Source organism: Anarhichas minor, unplaced genomic scaffold (genome assembly GCF_050575085.1).
Source record: "Anarhichas minor isolate MPS153535 unplaced genomic scaffold, ASM5057508v1 ptg000044l, whole genome shotgun sequence".
NCBI lineage: Eukaryota > Metazoa > Chordata > Actinopteri > Perciformes > Anarhichadidae > Anarhichas > Anarhichas minor.
This window is the reverse complement of record NW_027466490.1, coordinates 643,936-660,000: the sequence shown is the minus strand read 5'-3', so window position 1 is coordinate 660,000 and position 16,065 is coordinate 643,936. Positions and strand designations below refer to the sequence as shown.

Genomic DNA, 16,065 nt, shown 5'->3' with positions numbered 1-16,065 from the left:
CTTCTTGAGGTTCTTGAGCTCTCATCTTCCTTTAAATCTTGTACAGAAGAAGAAGAAGGTCTTCATCATCCTCTCTCACCTTCATCACTGGTTCTAATGTTCTGTCTCAGTCCATCAGGATCTCTGAGGGCCACAGGGTCCTGGTGTTGGTCCTGGTCCTGGTCCTGCAGGACTCATATAGAACTCTGTTATCTGCAGCAGGTTATTTATAGCTGTGAGGCGTTGAAAGACACCTCGTAGAACAAAGGATCTGTTTTCAGATTGTTTTAATCCTCTGAAGTCACAGCTTCCACGAATGGTTTATTTAGTTCTTTAGTGAATCTGCTTTCTTCCTGTTCCTCTTTAATACGCTGACTGAGCAGTAAAGCTCTACACCCTCAATCCTTAAAGACAATAATCATTTACAGTAAATGTCCGTTTGTTTTATTGTCCTGCTTTGAACCCAGAGAAGAAGAAGAAAGAGTTGTGGTGCATTGTGGGAGTTGGCAGTGCTTTTATCGTTCTGTCCATGTGAGACCCAGTTTCACTTTCAGACTTCAAAACTTTGAAAATCAGAGACGTCGTTGGCACAAATATGAGGAAACATTCTCGTTTCATATTATATAAATATATATTTATATTTATGTATATTTTAAATCAAACGGTAGATTTGGCCGCTGTCCTCACATTTATTAGGTAATAAGCTGGATGAGTCTGCTGGTTTCAAAGAAACAAAGAGCAGAAAACACAATGTGGAGAAAAGAGTCGGTGTATTAGTACAACAAAGTACACACTGTAATAGTAAGAATACATCAAAGTAGATGTTTAGATAAACAGCTGTTATTTACAGCAAACTGAGTCCCAGCTGCAGTAGCAACATGTTGCAGCAACATATCACTGCAACACATTACAGTAACATGTTGCAGCAACATATCAATGCAACACATTAGAGCAACATGTTGCACCAACATATCACTGCAACACATTAGAGCAAAATGTTGCAGCAACATATCACTGCAACACATTAGAGTAACATGTTGCAGCAACATATCACTGCAACACATTAGAGTAACATGTTGCAGCAACATATCACTGCAACACATGAGAGCAACATGTTGCAGCAACATATCACTGCAACACATTAGAGTAACATGTTGCAGCAACATATCCCTGCAACACATGAGAGTAACATGTTGCAGCAACATATCACTGCAACACATTAGAGCAACATGTTGCATCAACATATCGCTGCAACACAAACAGACAAACTGCTGCAGTAGAGTTTGGAGGTTATGGCCCTATAGATCAGTGGTTCTCAGCTGGTCTGGCTGATGGACCCACCATCACGCTTTCACGACCAGCCGCGACCCAAATGTTCAACTTCTCAAATGTCTTTAATGAGAAGATGGAGCAGTTTGAACCTGAGCTGAACATGTCCTCTGCAGTCGTAGTGTAGGAGATCTCTAGTGCAGAGAAGTTGTTCCCATCAGTCCCCGTCCCACATGTTTCACGTAAACCAGTAAAACGGCTTCATGCTTTCTTGTGCCAGAACCTCGCTGCACAAACCTCACTGAGGTTTGTGCCTCTTTCGTCCTCAATGTAAGAAAATCCACATCTCATGCAGTCGGTGTCGTACTTGCTCAATTAGCATGAAAACAAACTGTGTGGTGTTCTTCTATACTGTGAAATGGCGGGTGTCTATTAGCATTACAAGGCTTTAACGCCAAATACTGTTAAGGAGTGTGAATAACGCCGCTGTATAAAAAATCCCCTTCAAAATAAAAGCACAGGATTTTTTTTTTTTTACCAGGCAAAGTCCCGCGACCCACTGAAAACGGGTCTGCAACCCACTTTTGGGTCGCGACCCACCGGTTGAGAATCACTGCGTTAGAAGACATAATCCAGCTTTTCTATTCGTCGCCATAGAAGAGTTTCACAGCCTCTCAGGGACGGAACTAGATTATCTCAAACTCACACTTCTGCTTCCCGGGACTCCATTTATTTTCTGTTATCCTCTTCCATCTCCTCCTCCTCTTCCTCCTCCTCCTCCTCCTCCTCCTCTTCTTCTTCATTGATCCATCACGTGGCCGTCTCCATCCTGGTTTTGTTGGCCTTCATATTGGTTTTGTTGGCCTTCATATTGGTTTTGTTGGCCTTCATCCTGGTTTTGTTGGCCTTCATCCTGGTTTTGTTGGCCTTCGTCTTAGTTTTGTTGGCCTTCGTCTTAGTTTTGTTGGTCTTCATCTTGGTTTTGTTGGCCTTCATCTAGGTTTTGTTGGCCTTGTGACGACCCCTCCCTTCCACCAGGGGTCTGTATCATGTTTCCAGGTTGTCTTTCAGGATGGTAATCTGCTGCTGATGAGCCACACCTGAGCCTGCTGGAAGTCTCAGCTATAAAGGCTGTGCCTCTTCTTTGCCTCGGGGCGCATCTCCTCTCTGTCTCCTGTTTGAAGGACCTGGCTGGTTGTTTGTTTGTTTGTTTGTTTGTTTGATTAGTTTAGTTTAGTTACTGGTTCATTAAATAAATGTCTATTTATTACTTTTGACTCGTCTTGTCTCCCTCATGTTGCGGCCTTTTGAGCCGGGTCGTGACAGTCTTCATCCTGGTTTTGTTGGCCTTCATCCTGGTTATCTTGGCCTTCATCCTGGTTTTGTTGGCCTTCATCCTGGTTTTGTTGGCCTTCATCCTGGTTATCTTGGTCTTCATCCTGGTTTTGTTGGCCTTCATCCTGGTTATCTTGGTCTTCATCCTGGTTTTGTTGGCCTTCATCCTGGTTATCTTGGCCTTCATCCTGGTTTTGTTGGCCTTCATCCTGGTTATCTTGGTCTTCATCCTGGTTTTGTTGGCGTTCATCCTGGTTATCTTGGTCTTCATCCTGGTTTTGTTGGCCTTCATCCTGGTTATCTTGGTCTTCATCCTGGTTTTGTTGGCCTTCATCCTGGTTATCTTGGTCTTCATCCTGGTTTTGTTGGCCTTCATCCTGGTTTTGTTAGGGTTTAAGGCACTTAACTTTTAAGAACCAGAGATGTTCCTGGTCTAGACTGAGTCACATGATATGATATATATGATATACAGACCAAGAAATAAAGAAATAATACATTATTCAACAATAAGGGTTCATTCTGATCTTGCAGTTATTTTGAGAGCCTCACAGTTAGTTTAGTTCTGTTGTTCCTGTGCACCGCATCAGTTTGTTCATATTCTCTCTTCCACATAAAGACCACTAAACTAAACCAGTTAATGATATAAAGCAGCTTCACAGTGAAACAAACAGCTCTGACCTTTTCTCTGCAGGAAACCGTTTAAAAAGTTATTTTTCAGTCTGTAATGAAACCTCTGAACCGGGTTTTTCAGCCCATTCCTGCAAAACCCAACATCATCATCTTCTCCCACAAATGTGTCTCCGTCTCCATTTATCATAATAATTTCCTCATCGGCAGAAAACCTTTCTGCGACACGGAGGAAAATATTCTGATTATTTAATCTAAATCTCTGTTTACGTTTTATACTATTAGACTTTAGAGACAAAATATACAAATCAGCTGCTGTTTGTGCTTCTGCTTCTCACCAGTTTCATAAAGACTCTGAATAGTGTGTGTGTGTGTGTGTGTGGACGCTTTAGTTTTTATAATACAAAAGACATGCGGTGAAACGTCCTGGTCGAAGATATTTTCAGGTGAGAAAAGAGTCAGAGAAATATTCAATCCTGAAATAAAAAATTTGAGAAAGAAGTGAAGAAATGTGTAAAAATAAAAAACACTTCCAGAAATATGACTCATAAAACTCTGTGTGTGTGTGTGTGTGTGTGTGTGTGTGTGTGATTGTGTGAGTGTGAGATGAGCTGGATTAACATGTATTGTGTTGGCTGCAGGGTTAGAGGATCAGACATGGTGATTAAACTTCCTCATGGTTCTTTAATCTATTTAACAAACAGCCAAAACTCACACACACACTCACAGACACACACACTCTCACACACACAGACAGACACACACACAGACACACACAGACAGACACACACACACAGACACACACACTCTCACACACACAGACAGACACACACACAGACACACACAGACAGACACACACACAGACAGACACACACAGACACACACAAACACACTCACACACACTCTCACACTCACACACAGACACACACTCTCACACTCACACACTCACATACACACACACATACACACACACACACAGACACACACACATACACACTCTCACACACAGACTCACACTCACACACTCACACACACTCTCACACTCACACACACACACACATACACTCTCACCAAACGTTGAGATGAAGTTTGATGGTATTTTTAGGTAAAGTAATTTAAAACAGAGTGAGACGTCTCTGTTGTTGTTGGCTGATCGTTAAACAAACAGGCGGCCATCTTGTGTCCGGTCGTCTCCGATCAATACGTCGATAGAGCTCCACCTGTGATGTCATCGCTCAGTCCGGGAGCCAATCAGAGGTCAGAGTTTCGGGCCTCATGGATTAGTTTTCTGTTTTTATAAATGAGAGCAGATCTTAGATCAGTCTGTGTTAAACTGTGACTCATTGTCTCTAAACAAACTCAATACCTTCATTGATCTTCATCTTCATTGATCTTCATCTTCTGAGATGCTGCAGCTTCTGTTTTTCTTCTTCTTCTTCTTCTCTGTATCTGAGCGGAGGTCAGCAGCGTGTCACTGAGGGTGATGAAGTGTGAGGTGATTAAGCTGAGAGGAGAGCAGGTAGCTTAACAGAGTGAAGGATTCATCACAGGTTCCACAGGTTCTAGGAGTCTGATATGGTGATAGTGGTCCTTTATGTGGTTCTTGAGTTATGGAGGAGGTTCTGTTGGTCTTTAACAAGGTTCTAGGGAGCGCTGGTAGGTTCTCGTGGTCGCTGGTTCTTCAGCTCGTAGATGAGCAAACAGGAAGCAGCTCCTCAGTCTGAACTGATTAAACAGGAAAGTGTCCTTTTTTGAGCTGCTGCTGGTCAACATCCGAGCCTGTGTGTGTGTGTGTGTGTGTGTGTGAGAATAGTTTATTTTCAGTCCTTATTAATGCGAAGCATCGACAGCTGAGGAATACATTTGCATCCTCTCTTCTTCTATTCATTTTCTTGTCCTCATTTCTTCTTCTGCTGTTCAGCCGCTGCAGCTGCTGCCTAATTAGTGTGTGTGTGTGTATGTGTGTGTGTGTGTGTGTGTGTGTGTGTGTGTGTAGATCTGCTGCAGTAGGAGGGTCTTGGTGCAGGTTCAGTCTGGTCCTGGTCTCTGCTGCAGTAGAGGAACCTGATGTTGTTAATTATGAATATAACCTGCTCGTAACCCTCCGTGTTGTTAGAGCACCTCCATCACTCTGAACAACACACACGCACACTCACACACACACTGTGCAGATAAAATGCTAATCTATAATCAATGTAGCTTTTCATTTAGCGAGAAGCATTTTATTTTCTTATGCACCTGAATAGTGTGTGTGTCTGTGTGTGTGTGTCTGTGTGTGTGTGTGTGATTGTGATTGTGTGTGATTGTGTGATTGTGTGTGTGTGTCTGTGTGTGTGTGTGTGATTGTGATTGTGTGTGATTGTGTGATTGTGTGTGTGTGTGATTGTGTGTGTGTGATTGTGTGTGTGTGTGTGTGTGTGTGATTGTGTGCGTGTGATTGTGTGTGTGTGTGATTGTGTGTGTGTGATTGTGTGTGTGTGTGTGTGTGTGTGATTGTGTGTGTGTGTGATTGTGTGTGTGTGTGATTGTGTGCGACAATGTGAGCCGTTCGGTCACATTGAAGCATGAATGATTCAGATGTGAATTCACTTTATGAAACGTTAAACATGCTGTCAACTGTGTGTGTGTGTGTAGGTGTGTATGTCTGTTTGTCTGTCTGTGTGTGTGTGTGTAGGTGTGTGTGTGTGTGTGTGTGTGTGTGTGTGTGTGTGTAGGTGTAGGTGTCTGTGTGTGTGTGTCTCTGGATGTGATGACTCCTCAGGACTAAAACATGAACTTAATAACTGAAACAAACAGATTTTAGTGGATTCAACAACATTGAGCTTCTTTTCGTCTGTTGGGACGAGAAAGTGCTGACTGCTGCATAAGTGTCATCAGTGTCACACGCACACTCTGTTGGGGTTGTGTGTGTGTGTGTGTGTGTGTGTGTGTGTGTGTGTGTGTGTGTGTGACACCTTCCCCTGAGGATGAAGGTGATTGTGAGGAAGGTGGACTTCACCTTTATCTCTACAACAACATGAGGATGAATGAAACAAGCAGGAACGCTGATGTTCAATGTGGGAAATTATCTCTGGATTCTTTGTGTGTCTGTCTCCTGAGTCTCTTTGTGTCTTTGTGTGCCTGTCTCCTGAGTCTCTTTGTGTCTCTTTGTGTGTTCAAGGTGTCAGTGACTGATCACCTCGTCTCTGAGGCAGCCAATCAGAGGCTGCAACCTTGTCTCAGTGTGTGTGTGTGTCTTTACTGCTCATTAACACAAACACACACACACACACATTGTGTTTATGAGGACTAATCGATAATTTACCTTAATTTTGAAACAAGTGTGTATTTTATATATATATATATATGTGTGTATATATATATATATATACATATAGTATATATATACATAGTACAGCAGTATATCATAGAATATACAGTAGTATATGGTACAGTTGCATATTAATAGCAATAATATTAACAGTGGTCTTCCTCTGGGGAGCATGAATATAAACATCAGCTGATATTTATTATAACTTTATTATCTTCAGAGCAACATCTACCGGAATGTTTTTAGTTCTTTTATTTTGAAAATCTAAATGTGAAGTAACAGTTTTAGTTCTATAGTGTGATGAAGATGATGATGAAGAGGAGGAGATGAGTTTTATTTTCATAAAACAAGTGAAGAAGAGAGCAGCGTGATAAACAGAAGAAGAAGAAGATGATCTCTGGCTCCTCCTTCTGGTCGATGACTGAACTTCTTTTAACACAAAACGCTGAATCAGCTGCTTTTTTCTGCTGATGCTCTAAAACCTAAATAGTGTATTTAGCTTAAACATTGAGTTTCTGTCAGCAGCAAATAACTGAACATTTATTATTCATAAATACATTTAAAGTCCTCAACTCTGTGATACGAACGGTTTCCTTTAGTTTGAAACATGAACAAATAACAACAATGAACTGGTATGTTTTTATCATTAAATCATTTACAAGAAGATCAAATGTGCTTCAAGGGAAAGTTAAGTTATTTGTTTAAAAATGAACTCAAAAGAATAAAAGAGATAAAATGAGACTTTATCTGTCTAGTTAAGTTCAATTATTATTATTATTATTACACTACAATTTTATTTGAAACATACATGAACATAAAGTGAAACTATGCCGTGCAAAAAGAAAAGAAATGGACCAGTTCTTCAACTTTAAAACATAAAGTACAGGTATAAATATAATGAATTAATTATAATAATAATAATAATAACGGTTATTTTTTCTGATTAATAATTCTGTTTATTAGAGAGTTGAATGTTTCCTAATGTCAACAGTCTACAACTCAGAGACGGTTCAGTTTTAAGTGAAAATCAAACTTTTAATCACTTCAATAATTTATCAACTCTAATTTTCGTTGACCGATTTAAAGTCAAACAGAACATTAAGCAGCAGCAGCTTTAGAGGCGGGGCTACACAGTGATTGACAGGTCTCTAATAGACCATAAAGCAGGGTATGCTTTAGGGGCGGGGCTACACAGTGATTGACAGGTCTCTAATAGACCATAAAGCAGGGTATGCTTTAGGGGCGGGGCTATACAGTGATTGACAGGTCTCTAATAGACCATAAAGCAGGGTATTCTTTAGGGGGGGGCTACACGGTGATTGACAGGTCTCTAATAGACCATAAAGCAGGGTATGATTTAGGGCGGGGCTACAAGGTGATTGACAGGTCTCTAATAGACCATTAAGCAGGGTATGCTTTAGGGCGGGGCTACACGGTGATTGACAGGTCTCTAATAGACCATTAAGCAGGGTATGCTTTAGGGCGGGGCTACACGGTGATTGTCAGGTATCTAATAGACCATAAAACACCAGAGGCATTGTCCTTTAACTCTTTAGTGTGTTTTCACTTCATGAAGGTTCTTATAACATTTTGGTCGCCTTCTGGTCGTCTCTCTCTCTCAGATATGGCGACATGGTACCAAAGACCATCATGGGGAAGATCGTGGGCTCCGTCTGCTCTCTGAGCGGCGTGTTGGTCATCGCTCTGCCAGTTCCCGTCATTGTCTCCAACTTCAGCCGGATCTACCACCAGAGCCAGAGAGCCGATAAGAGACGAGCTCAAAAGGTGAAGACCACAAACCGAATTCTTTAAAGTTTAGTTTGAAACATCAGAAGGAAGAAAGACAACAAACTCAGGCAGAGTCTCTTGTAAATGTCCCCAGAAGTAAGATATAGAACTTCTTTTAGCTCCTCATGAGTCCTGATCATGACTTCATTTGGAGTCCACAGAAGTTAAGATACAAGACTTCTTTTAGGGTCCTTTGGAATGTGGTTTATGACCTTCTTGGCCCCCCGGTGGGACCTACAGGCAGTCAGTCTAGGGCCGGTTTTCCGATTCTAGGTAACCAGCCTACTTCCTAGAATGTCTCACTGTTCCTTTAGAACCACCTGAGCTCCTGACTCCACGATCACAGAGTCTTCAGTCCTTCAGTCCGTCCACCTGCGTCACATTCAGTCTGAACCCCTGAGCAACATGAGTACGGTGGCGCTCTTGGGTCAAATAAGGCTTGAGTCAAAACAAGCAGAAACACCGGCACATTTAGGGAAGCAGTGATTAAGCTGCTGAACAGCGGCCGTCACTTTCTTACTAACGGTGAACCAGGACGGGATGAACCTGGACGGTTCTGTCTGAAGAAGGTGGTGAGAACGTTAGCTCCTATCCGTGTGTGTGTGTGCTCACAGTGTGGTCATGTGATTTGTTGTTTGTGTCCTGAAGGCGTCCAAGGAAGCAGGACAGGCGCTGGTCTGTAAGGCCAACCCCAACTTTGACATTCATCACAACCACCTTCTGCACTGTCTGGAGAAAACCACGGTGAGAACGGAACATTATACACAAAGACACACACGCACACTTTAACTTCAAAAAACATCCACAAAGAAACTTCACGTTTAATAAGTAGCAGCCACAGTTTTCAGTCATGCATCTTAAATGTAATAAGTACAGTCGTCTGCATATTAAAGACTTCATACGGACACATTTGAGGAGCTGTTTTAAGTCGCCAAAGTCGTAAAGCCTCACGTTCTACAGAGTGCCTTTAGTACTTTCAGCTGTTAAATCAGAACCAGAATCAACTTTATTGGACATGTATGAGTACGCAAAGAAGGACTTTGCCTCTGGTTTTTACGTTGCTCTCAACGTACAGAATATACAAATAAACAAAGAAAATAAGGACAACAAAGTAGAACATAGGTAAGCGTAAACATTTAACGACTATGGACAATATAAATATATACCAAAAGTATATATGAACATAAAGAACAACAACAATGACATGAATCGAGGTAATAGTGCAGAATGACGTTTAACCCCCTGACAACCTCTAACATCCGGACCCTCGTTTCTACCTCAGAACCACGAGTTCGTGGACGAGAAGATGTACGAGACGGGCTGCAGGGAGGTAACTCTGGTGAAGCGGCCGTCTCGCTCCTCTTCCTCCTCCTCCGTCTCCACCTCCTCGCCTCACGGCTTCACCTCCTGCTGTGCCCGCCGGAAGAGGAAGACCTTCCACGTGCCCAACTCCAACATGTCTGTGGGTCTGCACGGCGGCGTCCAGGAGCTGAGCACCATCCAGATTAAGGAGAGGCCGCTCACCAACAGGTAGGAAAGAGGTGTATTCAGTCCGAGGAAGAGGACCTGAGGACTTGGGTCATTGAAGAGTTCGCGAAAGTAATTTTGGATGTTTTAGTGGACAATGATGAGGTTGCAGAGGTCCTTAAAGAGGGGTTCTAGAGGTTCTAATGATCTTAAGGTAGTTCGCTTTGGTGCTTCAAGGGGTTCCAGGGGTCCTTAAAAAGGTACCTGATGTCCTTGAAGAGGTTTTAGAGAACGATTATGGAGTACTTATATATTACTACGACTTATTGAAAAGGTGATAGAAAAGGTGTCATTGAGGGGACGGCAGAGGTCCTTAACAAGTTATTAGAAGAGGTTGATGACCCATAAAGAAGTACCTGGGATCCACAACGAGGTTCTCGGGACACGTGATGATGTTTAGAGCTCCCTGTGAAGGTTGTAGAAGTTCTTAGGGTGCTTTCACAAGTCCTAAATGAGATTTCAAAGGTTCTTGAGAAAGTTTCAAAGATGTTTAAGGAGGTTTTTAGAGCTCATTGTGAAGGTTGTAAAGATCATGAAGATGTTTCAAAGGTCTTTGAGCATGACTTAGAGGTTCCTTCAATGGATCAGTTAGGAGGTTTTGGAGGTTCTTGAGAATATGTCATAGGTACTTAAGGGGGTAGTGGAGAAAGTTATTTAAATCATGGCTTCGCTCCAAATAACCAATCAGAGAGCAGGGAATTTCCATTCTAGGGTATAAATAAAAATATATATTCATATTTGTTGTGATTTGTTGTCAGTCCCTCCTGAATCCGTTAGATGAAGTTTTAGAGAAGAACTGAGAAGACGTTCCTGTTTTAAACCTCAAGATAAATGAAATGAAGTTATAAACAGCGACAGTTGGAGCCACACACACTCTCAGACACACACTGTGTATATAAACACGTGGCTCCAGAGATCATGTGACACAGCGTTCCCATGGAGAGTCAGGGAGCAGGAATCCAGACTATGTCCGGCTGTGGGAGGTCTGGGAACTTTCTCCTAAACATGGACAGCTGGGACAGCAGCTCGTCTCTATAACGGCCTCCAACTGTTTCAGCCTCACCGTGTTCTCTTCCTCTCTTCATAACTTCATCACAGTCTTGCAGTTAAATGGTCTGAACGTCCTGAGTCTTTATCTTCATGAATACGGCCTCTTGTTTTGTGTTCAAATTCATGAATTATGAATGAAGCTGGATTCACATGTTGTAAAGAGGTCACGGTGTGGACGACCCGCTCCTCCTCACAGACGTCAGCACGATATTCATCAGTTCTTCTATATATATTACACTATCGAATATGACGATACAAATGTGATGTGTTTCATGTAAACATCATATTCTGTTTGTATATTCTGAATTATGGATGAATGGTGTGATATGTTGATATTGTTCAGGTTCTAGGATCATTCTTTGGACTTGAATACAGCTTATTCACTTTCTATATGTGTATAACTACACCCTTAAAGATGTGACCATTTGTTACTTCAAAATATGATGGCAACAAAGTGACACGTTATATAATTGAATAGATTTTAAGTTCTACAAATTTGATTAAAAAATAAGTCATTTAGATTTACTAAATATCTGGATGAACATGATTTGGATTCACTTAAAAAAATTAATTATATCAACTCATATTTTAGCACATTTTTCCTTAATTCAACACATATAAATTGCTATTCTTATTTATATATACCTAACTTAATTCTTTTAAGTTTAAATCATTTCACAAGACTCTAAAAATCTATTCAATGATATTAATTGTCACTTTGTTGCCATCATTTTTCTAAATCGAATCAACCAAATATCTTGACTTTTTGGTGCCACCGTTTAATTCATTTGATCACCACAGCCAACAGTTTGTAGAGATGAATGTCCAGAAGGAGAAACATCATGAAGGACTTGGATATCAACAGGTTTCTGGATATGAACAAATGTCTTTTAGAGAAGCTGTTTGAAGCAATGAAAGAATTCAGACCTCGACTTCACACCTCTGAGCTTTCAACTTCCTTCATTTAGTAAATGTAATCGTCTGAAATCTGTTTCCTTGCTCTCTCTGTAGTCGTTCCAGTCGATCCAGTCTGAACGCTAAGTTTGAGGAGAGGGTTCCTCTGAACTGTGACCAGTCGTACATCACTGCCGCCGTCATCAGCATGCCGACGCCGCCGCCGCCGTCCGGCACCCGACCCGGACGCACCTCATCATCCGGCCCCATCGACTACTCCCAGGCTAACATCGTCAGGGTGTCCGCACTATAGATTATAACGTCTTCCCCCTCCAACACGGAAACACAACCCACCCAGCGGTCAGGCATCGGGGGGGTCGGCGTCCCCGCTCCACCACAGACTCAGAGGGCCGGGGTTTGGATCACGTGTCCACGACAGAGGTGACGGGTTAGCTACCCTAAAACTCAGACAACTCCTCTTTGGATTGCTCTTGTTTTCTCTTCTGTCTTCTAGGAAGGATTTCTATTCCGGCAGTCGAACATCTGAGGAGAGAAAATGGCCGACTGGCTGACGACTGATCGCTTTATCCCAGAGAAATCTAAATCATCACCACGGCTGTTTTTACAATCCTGTATGTCTTTAAATTGAATGTCCTTAAACACAAAGAAAGCTGATGCTAACATAGATTTTTAGAATGCAGTATAAAGGAAATGTCACATATTTTGGGAAGTACACTGTTAACCATCCAATAGCTAGTTTCAGTTTGCCAATAGCATAGCTTAGCACAAACACTGGAAGCAGGGGTAAACTGCTAGCCTAGCTCCATCAAAAGAATATAAACCACCTTTCAACAACTGATTTACAAGTTTTATCTTGTTAGCTAACATGCTAGTCACCAATCAATCCAAGAGTCAGCTGGGTTTAGTTGACTGGAGCTAACGGTGAGGCCTTGAAGCTAACTCTGAACTAGCTGGACTGTAAAGCTAACTCTGAACTAGCTGGACTATAAAGCTAACTCTGAACTAGCTGGACTGTAAAGCTAACTCTGAACTAGCTGGACTATAAAGCTAACTCTGAACTAGCTGGACTGTAAAGCTAACTCTGAACTAGCTGGACTATAAAGCTAACTCTGAACTAGCTGGACTGTAAAGCTAACTCTGAACTAGCTGGACCGTAAAGCTAACTCTGAACTAGCTGGACCGTAAAGCTAACTTCATTCATGGCTTTGTCTCCACGTTATAAATGTCTAGCATTAAAGAAAGATATCTGATATTACTGTCATGACGTCTGCTAAGCCAAAAGAGAAAAGTAGAGTCATGACGTAAAGATAAAGTCCTCTGACTGTGAGCTAAGCTAACTGTCTTCCAGAACTAACGGCTCCTAAAAACTAAAATATCTAATTTTCTATTTCTACTCTAATAAACAAGTTAAAACATAAGAAGATAGTTTGGAAGTTGTTGGAAGGCTTTTTTTTTACTGTTAGCTTTCACTTAGCTAGGCTAGCAGTTAGCCCGTCTGTCTCCGATATATTAGCCGTGATTCAGAATTATCATACTTTGTATTTTTGTGTCCTGGACAACTTCATTGTGTTTCTCATTTAAATCAATCAATACATTATGGCAGTGACTCTCAACTGGTGGGTCGCGACCCAAAAGTGGGTCGCAGACCCGTTTTCAGTGGGTCACGGGCCTTTGCCTGACAAAAAAAAACAAATGTTGTGATTTTATTTTGAAGGGCATTTTTTAAGCAGCGGAAGTATTCCAGCATTTACGGCACTTGTTCAGCGGTGCAGGAAAAACACCGACCAATGCGTTGTGAATCACATCACGTGATGCAGCTCAGCCAATCAAATATGGGTATTCTGACAAGTTTCCTGACTTGAGTGAGATGTACACACCGTGACACACGGGGAGAGACGAGGATACAGAGAGCAGAGCAGGACTGTTGAGGTGAGAGGTGTGAAAGTCACATCATAGGATGATTTCCAAAAGAGAAAAACATCCAGAGAGACCAGAGTCATTAGACTCTGACTGGACAGACTCATAGAGGTGAATTCTTCCAACACTAATTTCTCTTTTTGGAAGATGAGAAAAATATAATATTGTGGCTTTTTCACTTCATCCTGAATGAACTGAGTTTAAAGCTGCAGAGCAATTCAGTGAAAATAACTTTTCAAAAATGAATTCTGTTACGTAATTTATTTTTTAATCCAGCCATTATTTTACTTGAAATGAGAAGAACATTTATTCATGTATTTCTATGTATTATTTATAATCCATCCAGTTAAATTTGAAAAATGAGAATAATATTTGTTAAAATATAATTGATGTGTACTTTCTTTATTTGATTTGACAGTTGTTTACTACACAGAGACGTTACTACTACTAGACTTCTTGAATATAGATATACCCAAATTATATATATATGTAATTTTGGTCGTGGGTCGCGGCTTGTCATTAAGGAGTGATGGTGGGTCCCGCAGCCAGACCAGTTGAGAACCACTGCATTATGGGATAGTTTGTTTCTACATAAATTACATTGTGTCATCATTATCATACCTTTTCTACATCCTAAGAGTCACTAAGAAAATCAAACATCAGTGATCATCAGTGTAGTTTTTACTATGCAAACCTTCAGAGGACTTCGGCCACCACTGAGAACACTGAGGTCATGTGGTCGGTATTTTAGAATTACGCATAAAGTTAATCACATTCGCTCATTTCATATTCAATTTCATTTTTTAAAACAACAAAAGACAAAGACAGGATTTTGAAAACAATTTCAAAAGACAGCTTTGTTCCTGAGAGGGGTTTTAAAAGAAAATATAGTTATTTGTTAATCTATTTACTTTTGATTTTTATTTGACCTCACAAACAAACACGTACTAAATAAGTATGAGTTCTGCATCACGGCGACGTAAAATGTTTAACAAAAGTTCTTCCCAAAACGACCTCTAAAGGTTCAGTGTGTAGGATCTGGCGGGTCTAGTGGTGAGTTTGTAGATTGCAACCACCTGAAACTTGTCCCGTGAGCCAAACGTGTAGAAAACGACGGTTTGGTTTGTCCCTTCTGGGCTTCTGTAGCAACATAACGGACTCCATAAAGAGCTCCTGCTCCGTAACTAGATACTAACGGCTCATGCTAAGCTTACGAAAACCACAACAATTCTAATTTTCTGGTGATTATACACCAAAGGAAACAGATGTATTAATATTATAAATTTCTGCAAATAGATGCTACACACTGCTCCCTTAATCAGTGGATTCACTGGAGGAGGTTTTGTATTTGCAGCTAAAACCTTTGAGCATGTTCAGTATCTCCTTATGTTTCCATGATGCATGCAGATCTGAGTGAATGAGACCCTGCTGCTGTGATTTCATGGAGTCTGAGTCTGTATATATTCCTATTTTTTACTCTCTGCTGTACAGCAACACATCTGAAAAACACTGATGTCAATTTGTGATAAAAGAGAAATGTTTGTTTTTGTCGTTGCACCGCAGCTTTTATCTTTGTTGTCTTTCGCCTCCAGGTTTTATTTAACGCACATGTTGCCTGAAGTTATTGTTCTCTTCTTAATGTAACCAGGGTTAAAGCACTGTGTGGGCTGGATTTTACTGATTTCAGGGAGATTCAAGGATGTTTCGGTAAGATTTAAATATCGGACATTGTACTGTATTTAATATAATTATTATAGCAACAATAAGTCCCATAAAACAGAATTAATAAAAGCTCTGCACCCATAAAATCAAGCAGGATGTAAACTGTTAGCTCCATCTTAGTTTTCACTTATATTTAATGAGTTTACAATATCAGTGAGTTTATGTCCAGACAACACAGAAATATTGAGTAGTCTGAACTCAAACTACAGAATGAACAGTTAGCTCTTTAAAAGAGAGAAATGACACTGTTGTTTAATGTTTTAAGAGTTAGCAATCACTGCAAACGTTTGCTAACACAATGTTAAGTCTGATTATTTATTAGCTAGCTTTAGCTGCATGCGTAAGCTAGTTATAAATGTAGCATTGACCGCGTTGAGCAACAGAAAAAACGAATTAATCGTCTGAAATCCCCAGTTACACTTTAAAGCACATCACATCAATATTTGTACGACTTTAATCAGGATCGTTGTACATTCAGAGACGAGCAGCAGCTTTTCCCGTCAGTCTGGGAAATTTATAACGTTAGCATTAGCTCAGTGGCTAACAGACTGATTGAGAGCTGACGTGACTCACCAGCACTTTGTCATTATGACCATAAGTAGACACCCACAGAGCAGTCGTCACTA

The 16,065-nt window shown here is 41.0% G+C and overlaps 1 protein-coding gene across 1 annotated transcript in view; it reads left to right on the top strand.

Annotated features, from left to right (window-relative positions):
- kcnd2 (potassium voltage-gated channel, Shal-related subfamily, member 2) overlaps nt 1-12,092 on the top strand; it is a 25,584-nt gene extending 13,492 nt beyond the window's left edge. The window contains 4 exon segments of the mRNA XM_076111269.1: nt 8,143-8,404; nt 8,957-9,052; nt 9,591-9,838; nt 11,906-12,092. Coding sequence (XP_075967384.1) covers nt 8,143-8,404; nt 8,957-9,052; nt 9,591-9,838; nt 11,906-12,092 — 793 coding nt within the window.
- Nucleotides 12,093-16,065: the final 3,973 nt, after the last annotated feature.